Source organism: Bison bison, unplaced genomic scaffold, assembly GCF_000754665.1.
Source record: "Bison bison bison isolate TAMUID 2011002044 unplaced genomic scaffold, Bison_UMD1.0 scf7180017864182, whole genome shotgun sequence".
In the NCBI taxonomy this organism is placed as follows: Eukaryota; Metazoa; Chordata; class Mammalia; order Artiodactyla; family Bovidae; genus Bison; species Bison bison.
In genome coordinates, this window is record NW_011494754.1 from 1,046,440 (window position 1) to 1,058,632 (window position 12,193).

The 12,193-nt window shown below is 41.7% G+C and overlaps 1 protein-coding gene across 5 annotated transcripts in view; it reads left to right on the forward strand.

Moving 5' to 3' along the window:
* LOC104991105 (cytidine monophosphate-N-acetylneuraminic acid hydroxylase) overlaps positions 1–12,193 on the forward strand; it is a 295,241-nt gene that overhangs the window by 279,850 nt on the left and 3,198 nt on the right. For all 5 annotated transcript variants that reach the window (XM_010843456.1, XM_010843451.1, XM_010843454.1 and 2 more), the window contains 3 exons: positions 3,706–3,880; positions 5,570–5,686; positions 10,441–10,556. In XM_010843456.1, the coding sequence (XP_010841758.1) occupies positions 3,706–3,880; positions 5,570–5,686; positions 10,441–10,556 (408 nt within the window). The remainder of the gene's footprint in view (positions 1–3,705; positions 3,881–5,569; positions 5,687–10,440; positions 10,557–12,193) is intronic.

The following is a 12,193-nucleotide window of genomic DNA, read 5'->3' on the forward strand; positions in this document are numbered from 1 at the left end:
CTCCAACACCACAGTTCAAAAGCATCAATTCTTCAGCGCTCAGCTTTCTTCACAGTCCAACTCTCACATCCATACATGACCACTGGAAAAACCATAGCCTTGACTAGACGGACCTTTGTTGGCAAAGTAATGTCTCTGCTTTTCAATATGCTATCTAGGTTGGTCATAACTTTCCTTCCAAGGAGTAAGCGTCTTTTAATTTCATGGCTGCAGTCACCATCTGCAGTGATTTTGGAGCCCCCAAAAATAAAGTCTGACACTGTTTCCACTGTTTCCCCATCTATTTGCCATGAAGTGATGGGACCACATGCCATGATCTTAGTTTTCTGAATGTTGAGCTTTAAGCCAACTTTTTCACTCTCGTCAAGAGGCTCTTTAGTTCTTCTTCACTTTCTGCCATAAGGGTGGTGTCATCTGCATATCTGAGGTTATTGATATTTCTCCCGGCAATCTTGATTCCAGCTTGTGCTTCTTCCAGCCCAGCGTTTCTCATGATGTACTCTGCATATAAGTTAAATAAGCAGGGTGACAATATGCAGCCTTGACATGTTCCTTTTCCTATTTGGAACCAGTCTACCCAACTGCCAATTCCATAGACTGTACAGAAACAGCGCACTGGGAGTGCCGTTCAGGAACCTTGATGTCTCAGGCCTAGATTTTTCAAATACTTGCATGTGTGCTCAGTTGCTCCGTCACATCTAACTCTTTGCAGCACCGTGGACTGTAGTCCGTCAGGTTCCTCTGTCTATGGAATTTTCCAGGCAAGAATACTGAAGTGCGTTGCTAGTTCCTTCTCCAGGGGATCTTCCCAACCCAGGGAATGCTTTACCACTGTGCCACTAGGAAGCCCCTTACAAATACTTGTTTTGAGCCAAATGAAACTGTTAGTTCCTCACCTTTATTTAGAAATGGACTAAATGTGTTGGAAATCTGGACACACCAAAAACACACCCCTCGCTTGGGCCTTACCTTTGCAAAGTTGGCACGAGTGGTGCAGGCAGCTGATTATGACCTTTTGTAACCTCCCATACCCAACTGGTTGCCACATCTAGTCAATTCTGCTGCATAAAGCTCTTACAAATCCATCACTCTTGTTCTTCCATTGTGACTTTAGCCTCTCACAATTTTTCACCTAGATTCCTGCAGTGGCCCCTGAACCTCTCCTCTGATCCATTCTTCAGCACATCCTGATCCTATGCTGGTCACAATCCACTGGTGGGTTGAAAAATCAATGGCATTGACCACAACCAGGATTTTTTAAAAATGTAATAGAGTAAAATCAAATAGACCTGAGTACATTGCCCAAATACACATAACAAGGGATAGTATTATTTCAGGAAACTTTTGTCTCACAGGTGCCCATGGTATGTGGGAGTCCTGATGTAAAATAGAATTCTTACTGGGATCACAGGCAAGGAATTTGAAAGCCCCTACTCTGCCTTGCTGCCAAAGATACTTTTTTTAAATGTAAAACTCTGTCCCCTTCCCTGCTTAAAATTCCTTAGAATCTCCCCAGAATCTCAAGGGTAAAAGCAGTTTGTATTCTCTAGATCAGGGGTGAAAGAAGTTTTTAATTATTTCAGGTTTTAGCAGGGCATTCAAGAGTCTGGCTTTTGGCATTTGCAGAATTCTCCATCCTCTCTCTCCAGTTCCCCAGATGTATTCTATGGTAATAATTCTCAAACTTGAAAGCACATCAGAATAACTCCAGTCATTTGGATAACTGCAGCTCCTTGGGTTCCACCCTCTAAGGTTCTGATTGGGTAGATAGGAGGCAGAGCCCAGGAATCTGCATTTGTATCATCAAGTTACACCAAAGCATCCTGGGTAACAAGAGGGTTGATTATTGTTGGATTCTCAATTGTAAGACACAGAGTAAGGGATATGGGGAGACTCAGTGCTTAACTCTGCCTTCTTGTGAGGGGAGGAGGGGGCAGGAGAGAACAGTAAATGTGTCCAGGAAAGCATTTGTGCCTTAGAAATCAGGAGGAGGTTTCAGAAAGTAGTTAAGAGAGTGAGAGAGATCGAGGTTCTGGCACGTGCTGGAGAAGGGAGGTGCAAATAATGTCATGAGTTTGGTGAATACAGATAGTTTGTTTTTTTGTTTGTTTTCTAAAAAAATGTTTTTATTGAAATATAGTAGATTTACAATGTTGTGTTAGTAAATATATTTTCTTTGAGTAAGTGAATAGTATGCCATTCATTCAGAAAGGACTTACTGAGCTCCTTCTGTAAACATGGCATCATAGTAGGTACAGACAAACGGCTGTGAAGAGGTCCTTCCCTCATGAAGTCAAATCCACCCCAGTGTAGGGGCGGTAAGTGAAAGGGGAAGGAAAGGGTGAGACAGGAATTCCGTGTCTGGCCAGGGCTAGAAAGAATTTGCAAAACAGCCCAAGGAACTTGCCTGTGAGTAAGGAGAGCTTGAGAAAGTTATAAAGTGAGGAAGGAACATTACTGCATTGTTTTTTTTAAAAAACCCATTTCAGTTTGCAAAGGAGCATTTCCTGGGGGAGGAGGCCACAGTGGGAAGAACTGGAATCAGGAAGGCCAACTGGGAGGCTGAGGCTCTAGCTAGCAAGAGATTAGTGAGGCTATAAACTGAGATGAGGCAAGGAGTTGAGGAAGCAAATTTGAGATTCATTTAAAAGTTAGAAACTTTAGGATTTGACAAGTAATTTATTACCAAAACCAGTGCATCTCTAGCTGTGGTCAAACAATGGACTAAAAGTGTTGTTTTGAGAAGTGCCACAGAGTTGCCTAATCTCTACCATCCAGGTGCCCATTTCCTTATCACCATTCCCTCATCCCGATCACATTCTATTCTATTGCCAGGATTCGAGTTTCCATGTCCCATGCAATGATCCATCCTCACACTGGATGGACAGCTTTAGGAATGTCAGAGAACTGTCATCCATATTGCTGACTGGGTTTCCAGGTACAGTTGCCCTGTCAGCTTTGATTAGTACAGAAAGATGACCGTATATTAGAGACACAAAATTCTGGGTATATCCCTAGGACAGGCTAAAGACATTCCTATGTTTAACAAATGTTTGTGGGACCTCTTCTATGGCTGGGCTTCCTTGGTGGCTCAGACAATAAAGAATCTACATGCAAAGCAGGAGACCAGGGTTCGATCCCTGGGTCAGGAAGATCCCCTGGAGAAGGGAATGGCAATCCACTCCAGTATTCTTACCTGGGAAATCCCATGGCCAGAGGAGCCTGGCAGGCTATAGTCCATGGAGTAGCAAAGAGGTGGACACAACTAACACTTTCTGTGTGCCAATCACGGATGCTGCTCTCATCAAACTTATATTCTAGTGGAGCTGGGGGGGCAGGGCAGGTGTGAGCAGGCTTCTGCAAAATCAACATGACCATATTATATTTAACATTCCCATAATTTAGTGATTTGAGCTGAAAGGGTCCACATCAGTGGCTTTCCAACTTTTTTTTTTCAAGACAAGGACTTTTATCTTTAAATGTATTGACTTCGAGAGCCATCACACTAAACAATTAACAAGAGCTATTCTAGTTAAGGCTGGGGAGGTGTCCCCCAAGGCACTTCTGTGGGACCCCTGTGTACCACCTGAATGATCGAAAAGCTGCTCCTCTGATTGACTGCTGAAATTGAAGTGCTAACTTTTGCCTTCCTTCCTTATTTATTGCTGTCTTCTTTCCTTCTTCTCTCATCTTTTTGTCTTTAAGCAAAGGCATCATTGAGCCTCCGGAGGGGACTAAAATTTACAAGGATTCCTGGGACTTTGGACCATATTTGAAAATCTTGAATGCTGCTGTAGGAGATGAAATATTTCGTCACTCATCCTGGATAAAAGAGTACTTCACCTGGGCTGGATTTAAGGATTATAACCTGGTGGTCAGGGTATGCTTATGAAGTGCCATTTGTCTTTGCTTTCCTGTATTACGGAAGTATATGAAAACCCCTTCGTATTCCAATTTGTTTCTCAATAAGCATTTTTTAAGTCCTACCATTTGCCTCACAGAGAATCGATGGGACAATGTGCTTAAACAATCCCTGTTTGAAAACGTTTTCATAGGAAGCATTCTGAGGTCCAGCTCAGTTTCTCTTTGGGAGGATTCTTTTTCTTCCCATCACCATGCGTTAGTTGCTTTTGTTTTGTCGATATTTTGCGGTGTTTTGGTTGTATGGTGGAAAAAGCTACTTCAACTGTGAAATTGGCAGGTGGATCCCACCAGAGAGGTGACATCTTGTAGCAGCAGGAAGTGGGTAGTTCTTATCTGCAGCGGTGGTAAGGAGTGAGGTGCACCAACCACAGGGTCAGCCTGGAACTTAAATTAGCCGTGACACGTACACACAGAGCTTATAGGCTCAAGTGGTTCATGCTGTAAGCTGGTCACCAGAAAACTGAGGATGTATCCAAAAACAAAATATGTCCTAAAAAGCAGGGGGTGAAAGAGAAAGAGGAGGTCTGAAATGGGCTGGAAATCCCTGCAGCACTTATCTGTATATTTTATCCCACTTATATTTAGTGCCTGAATTTGTGCATGGGGAGCAAAGTTTAGGGAACGCATCAGGAAATGGACGACATTATACCCTTGGCAACAAAGATTGGTTACCCTCGGGGTGAGGACTAGTTTCAAGTTTACCTTTCAACCCCTGAACATTAATACTTGGTAGCACACAATACTTAGCATTCTCAAAATCAGTAAGTCCTAAAAACCTACCCAGGAGTCAGTGCCAGGCTGTGCAAACTTTTTGCTGGTCAGTAATGAAACAAGTATGAGTATGCACGTGAGTATGCTTACAAAGATGTCAACTCTCTTTTCTTGGGATGAATTGTCATTATTCCAAGATTGTTGTTCAGTTGCCAAATTGTGTCCAACTCTTTGCGACCCCATAGACTGCAGCATGCCAGGCTTCCAAGATTAGTCCTTTCTATTTTTGAGGCATGAAAGCATTCTTCCTTTAATGAAATAAAAGGATAGTAGATGTAAAAATTTGTTTTAAGTCCTCACTTAGCAAAATGAAATATTGATGCCTCTATTAGCTCCCAAATAGTTTTTTTAGAAAATTGAAACCTGAAGACCTGACGAACTTTGGTCTAAATGAGATTTTCAGTTGAGTGATTAACGTGAAAAAGAGAAAATATTTGGAATTTTCAGTGACACTCTTTATGTTTGGATGCTAGGTGATGGTGAGAAACAGTCCACGTTTTATTTATCTTTTAGCCTGCAAACTACAGTGGTATTTGATAGCTCGTTACTAATTATACTTACTAATTACTAAGTATACTAATTATACATATATCTAAGACAGTGATAACCTTCTCTGTAAATTTGAATGAAGTTAGTGACATGAAGCAGTTTTGCTAGTGTAGAAGAGTAGGATTAGAATTCAATTCAGGAAAGAGAAGAGAGAGTTAGAGAGCCACATAGAGTGATAGGGAGAGCAGGAGAGAGAGAGGCAAGCCTCTTTTTATATTTACTCCACTTCATTGCTATCATTTGCTTGCACATTCTAGAATTTTTTGAGGATCTTGACAACCAGATTGATATGCTTCTTCCCTTTACCATGTTGTCATTTGCACAGATGATTGAGACAGATGAGGACTTCAGCCCTTTTCCTGGAGGATATGACTATTTGGTTGACTTTCTAGATTTATCCTTTCCAAAAGAAAGACCAAGCCGGGAACATCCATATGAGGAAGTAAGCAGCAACACCAGTGGAAATGCTCCTTCCTTCCTTCTTTCCTTCCTTCCTAAATAAATTTTTTAATTTACTCCAAAAAAAATTTGGAGTAACTTTAGATTTACAGTAAAGTCGCAGGGATACTACAGAGAATGTTAACATACTACTTTAACATGCTACATTTGTCACAACTAATATGCCGGTATTGAAAGAATATTTTTAACTAAACTCCATACTTGCTTCTTTTTGAGTCATTTGCAAAGACTGGCTTTTCTACCTGCTTCCTTCCAAACAGCTGGCCCGCCTGTGCTGTTAGCAGACCTGCAAGCATTGATCTTTGTCTGCCCCTTTACCTTTTCTCCAGCAATGTCTCCTTCCGCAAACAAACCCTGTTGGTGGCTTTCTACAGAAAACTGTCAACATAAACCAACGCATATTTTGAGTTCCAACTTTTAGCAGATCCCTAGCCCAAGTCAGGCATGATGTTAAAAGCTGGGGCTTTGGACACAATGTCAAGACTGGTATGGGTTCCCTACCCCTGCTGATTAGGATTACTGACTATGAGCCTTTGAATCCCCATTCAAGTCTTTTTTTTTTTATTTTCTCCCCCTTCTGTGGGGCTTCTTCGTACTTTATAATGTTTTTATGATAGTCAAATGACATAATATATATGAGCATGGATTGTAATTTTAAATTCTATGTACATGTAAGAATCACTAAATAAATTAGGAGGGTGTATAGTCTGCCCTTAAGCATATTAAACGTGTGCCATATAAATGTGTAATGCCTTAATTATAGAGTTACCTTCACTTTCACTTTTTACTTTCATTCATTGGAGAAGGAAATGGCAACCCACTCCAGTGTTCTTGCCTGGAGAATCCCAGGGACGGGGGAGCCTGGTGGGCTGCCGTCTATGGGGTTGCACAGAGTCGGACATGACTGAAGTGACTTAGCAGCAGCAGCAGATGTACCTTTGTATAATAGGCCTGTTCTTAAACTACATTTTAATAATTGGATTTGTATTTTTATGTTTAGTACTTGCTGTTGAAGAGAATCCTATGCTGAAACTTTGGTAAAACCGATAATCTACTGCCTGCTTTGGGGGTTTTAAAAAACTGAGTTTTCACACATAGGAAAACACTACATGAAACACCGATTTTAAGCAAAATGAACCTGATATTTTATTGCCTTTTTTTTTTTTTACCAAACTCATACATAACACAGCTTCATAAATATTAAGTCATTTAATATAACAACCATGATATGAATCGATATTACTATACTCCCCTACAGATGAGGAAAATGCCATGCTGAGAGGTTCAATAATCTGCCCAAGGTCATACAGCTTGTAAATCCTGCTGAAGGCTTTAGCAGCAAGGGGTCTAACTGCAGAGTCTGTGTATTTAGCCACTGCATTGCTTCTTAAATCTGAACTTACGAAACTTATAAATTAAGGTATCTGTTAACCATCAGGGAGATTTTTCCTTGGAATTTTTAAAATCACAAGTTCACTTAAAATACGTCATTGAAAAAAAAAAAGGCTTGTTTTTACAGCTTTTCACATTGCTTCTGTTGAATACAGCTAGCAACAGCTCTCTTTAATACAAATGAGCAGACTTGCCACACCATGGGGCAAATCGTCATGCCTGCCGCATACATGGTGGTCCCTATTTTGACTCAAGTGCTTTTATATCTCAGGATATTAGTGATATTTCTGTATGTTGAGGTTTGTTTAAGGAGGTTATCCTTGGAAGAGCTCCATCTCTTGCCACTTGGAGCCTTCTCATATTGCCTTTTTTGGAGGGGAGGCATTCACTGCCTTTCAAACACATGAATGTATTTTCTATCATGCCAACTCTCCATCTTTCCTAGATGCCCGGCTCCTAGCACTCTCAGGAGCTCCTGCTCTCGGCTGGATGGGCTCCTCTCTAGGTCTGCTGCCAATCTGTCACCCTGTGACCTCCCTCAGCCTGTTCTAGACCCCACCCATGTCTTCACTTCTTTGCTTTTCTCCTTTGTGGTATTTTCTGCTTAGGTATCTGCTGAAGAAAGTTTGCACAGGAGCTACCCTTTAAGTATTTTCCTGTCTGATTTTGCACAACAGCTTGCTGAACACATAATGCTGGGTGGCAGTCACTTTCCACGGACGCCTGAAGGCATTGCTCCTTTGGCTTCTAGCTGCATGCACTGCTGCTTATCCCAGGCTGACCTTCCTTCCACTGTGGTGACTTTTAAGAATCAAGGGATTAGTCTATATTTACCAAAAAAAAAAAAAAAAAGACCTTTTCAAGCTGACTCAGGGCTCTCTGTATATGGGTAAGACCTATTATCCAGCAGGCTTTACTTGAAGGTGGGGGTTACATGTTTAAATGCTCACAGATGGACCCCAGGCAGATCTTTAACTAGGTGGAGTTGAGTGGGGACTGGGTCAAGTGGAAAACATGGGAAGGGAGGAGCCCCTACTGAGCTCCAGCTGATCCTCTGCATTTTCCAGAAAACTTGGATATCTGGATTTTCATGTGAAATATCTAGATTTATAAATGTGGAAGGCCAATTCGGTTTTTTAAAAGGGAGTAGGCTATGAACTATAACCTATATTGTATGTGGATAAGGGAGCACTCATTTAAGTTTATGAAGGTGAGGAGCCAGCTATTAGGCTGAGGGGCTCCTAAATATCAAAATGTGGAGGTCCTTGTATTTGTGATAAGGCATCACAAATACACTCCCTGCCTTCATTCTTCCTGTAAAGTTGATTCCATTTCGTCAGAGAACTGTCTGAAGGTATTTGGTCCTGGAACCATGTGTAAGCCTAGGGAAGTGGGTGCTCACTGTTTCATGTACCTAATTTTGTGCTCTGTGCCCCTGCTGTTATCCACAGTACCTACCTCTTCTCATTCCAAATCCGAATGTCCTTTCTCATACTCTCCTGGATTCTGCAGCCTCTGGCCTGTTCTTTAATGCCACTCACCTAGCTGCTTTCCACGTTCACATTCATTAGTTGAAATCTCCTGCCAATGATTCATTTCACTTTTTCTTCATTGTGGCGGCTCATACCTGTGCAGTTGCTTTGTCACCAACTTCAGTTGCATCCAGAAGTGGGTGGAAGGCAGGTTATGCATGGGATCTGTCCATCATTTTGAAGTAGAAGTCCTTTCTCAGCACCAGTGACACTAGGCCTCCTAACTTCTCTTCTTCTGTATTCTTTGGGGGTCTCTTTCTCCAGCCACCACTTACATCTCCTGTTTTCCATCAGGGTTCTGTGCTCAACCCACTCATCTTCTCAAGCCTGTATCTGAGTGAACACATTTGCTACCACCACTTCTCTGCTAATGGCTCCAAAAACCTGTATGTCCTGCCCAGACTTTGCCCAGCTCCCACCAACACTGTCTAGCTTTGGATTCATTAGAGTTAATTGCCTACTGGATAATATCACCTGGATTTCCAAATCCTTGTACCTCATTGTTCAAAATTCAACACGTCGTTGTTCTCTTAAAACTGCTCTTTCTTGTTTTCTGTCTGATCATTGGCAATGTTAGTGCCTCCACCCCCTCTCCCCAACCCACCAGTGACTCCAGCTAGAAGCCGAGCTTTTCACCTTTTCCCTTTCTCCTCATCCCCAGATCTAATCAAACCACCAAGACCTTTCCATTTTATAGTCCAAACATTTCTCAAAGCCTGCCTGATTCTTCCACGTGCTTGTCTCTAGTTTGAAAGATCATGAAAGACCTTCTCTCCTCCACTGCAAGGAATTCAATTTTGATACTGCACCTTAGCTGGGCAGTCCTCAATTTGACAAGCTGCACAGTCATGTTTCGGAGTCTCTGTTGGCAAAATAAGAGATCCTTTGACCTGTGTTTGCCTTCTCAGTTCACAGTGGATGTCACTGTTTTGTCAAAATGGTGTGGGAAAGAGAAATAAACCCAAACACCAGTCTTCTGATCATTCTGTCATTTATGATAAAGTTGCCTCTACTGGCATTAGCATATTTATCAGAAGAAAAAATGTGATGCCGGATACTGAAAAAGTATGCTAATGAAGTGTTAAAACCATGTCCAACCTTAGTAACTTCCCATCACACTACTTCATGCTTTTTTTTTTTTTAATTTCATAAATATCTCTTTTTTTCTCACAACAGTAACACAGGAGACCGAGGCTTAGCAAGGTTAAGGTCACATGATTAGTAAGTGCTGAGCTGAGACTCAAAACCATCTCTGCTTGTCTCCTAACCCTGGGCACTTTTGACTAGTCAACAGATCCTGTGTCAGGAGTTGGGATTCTTGAAAGGTAAGGGCCTTGGCCACTGAATTAAGGTACTCTTGCTCAGTGGCAGGCCTTGTTTTACACATTTTATGTACATTGACTCAGTGAATCTTCACCACGGTCCCTTGAGGGATGGTCTATTATCTCCATTTTATAGAAGAGGAAACTGAGGCACAGAATGGTGGCCAGGATCACACAGCTAGACCATGGATTTGAGCCATGGTCAAATCAGCAATCTGATTCTGTCTGTGCTCTCTGTCACTCTGCTCCGCCCTACTCTGCTCCCCCAGCTCCGGATATACTTCCTGTTTTCCTTCCTTCAATTTCTGCTGCACTCAGATGTCCTCTCCCCACCTACCTCAGCCTGATATGTCAACTTCAGTAGGCTCTTCTCCTTGACTTCTCAGAGCCCTGCCTTATAGACAGCTGCCTCTTTCAGGGACACAAGGGGTTGATACCAATGCTCTGTGCTGGCTGGGGCGCCCCTGCTAGTTGTTCCGTATCTGTTTCAGATTCGGAGCCGGGTTGACGTCATCAGACACGTGGTGAAGAATGGTCTGCTCTGGGACGACCTGTATATAGGATTCCAAACCCGGCTCCAGCGGGATCCTGACATATACCATCATCTGTAAGTCTGAAAATGCCTGCCGTGCCCTAGGCCACTGCAGAGGATGCTGTGGGTGTATAAGCAGAGTCAGTGGCTGACTCTGCCCCCAAATTTTGATGGATGTGGGCGATTCCACCATCAGCGCTTTATTTCTTTGTTAATCTGTTGAAAAGCGAATCTGGTTAGGAAAATAACATTTTAAAGAGTCACTGTTTCTACATTCATGCAAATATGTTTCAGTCTCTTTTAAAAGTGGTTCTTGGTACAGGAAAGGGAAGGGCATTATAAGAGAGAAAGGGTGTGCCTGGCTGAGACAGGAACAAGGAGGGGCTGTTTATGTGCAAAGACTTGATCATTGAAGACAATCATTTTCCATGTCACAATTTTGTCAGTGCCCAGCTCTGAGCATGACTTTGGTGAGCTAGTTGGTTAAGGGAATGGCCCTCTGAATCTCTACCTGCTTACACTTTAAAACCGTGCAAGTTTCTCACTGCAAAACTGTATATGTCTTTGAGACTGTCGTTGGACTAGCTGAGGTAAGGGTCAGGAAGGCCCACTTGCTATCTTCATATTTACAAAAATAAACAGCAAGAGGGAGAATACTTTCTTATCATTACCACTGACCTTCTGAAAAGTTCAGGAATTTAATTTTAAACAAGCAAAGCCTACTATCTAGTTTCTGCCTTGAGCTCGAAAGCACAGGCATGTCTTGAATTTTCTTTTTTATTTCTTTTTGAATGTTTTGAAGTGATTTTTAATAAAAAGAAATAAACCTATCCTGCCCACACCTCCCCGAAAACTGTATCTGTTTTCTGCTGTTCCCTCCACCCACTCTCCCAGGTAACACTTGATCAGACTACAACGTGTATCATCCCAGGCCTATTTCTGAGTGCATCAGCACTTCAGTAATTTCATTTGTTCTCAATAAAACGTCCCACATAGTTGGGGAGGGGAGGTTATTGTTGCTGCTGTTCTTTAATGTCATCCTAGTACATATATAATTTGCATTGTTACTCATTAATTTATCTTTGGGGTCCCTAGTGTTGGGACACATAGATCAACCTCAAACATTTTACCTGCTAAAAAACATTCCAAGTTTTGCTCATTTTCAGCAGCACTTATACTTCTTGTTCTGGAAAAAAAGGAAATGTAGCAACTTGGGTGGAGATTTGAAGGTTACTTCTCTTTAAAAAAATAATGCCATCTTGGGTTGGGAAGATCCCCTAGAGAAGGGAAAGGCTACCCACTCCAGTATTCTGGCCTGGAGAATTCCATGGACTATACAGTCCATGGGGTTGCAAAGAGTTGAACACGAATGAGAGTCTTTCACTTTCACTTGGAAGTTTCTAGGATACTGATGCTGAAGACTATTTTGTTATATTGTTTTGATAACACAGGTCATAAATGTAAGAGAAGTGTAAGTGTAAGAGAATTCCATAATAAATCTTGGAAAGCAGTCACAGCCCAATTTATCTTTGTTGTTCTCAAAATGGGATTTATGAGTTTATTAAATATTTTTCTGGTCATAAAACCAATACATATCTACTGCAGGAAATTTTTTTTTTAATGTTTAAAAATAAAAACCCTCCTTAACAAAAAACAGTTAAAACAACAAATGACCCCACCATCCAGAGAGGCAATTTGTATTTTGGTATCTA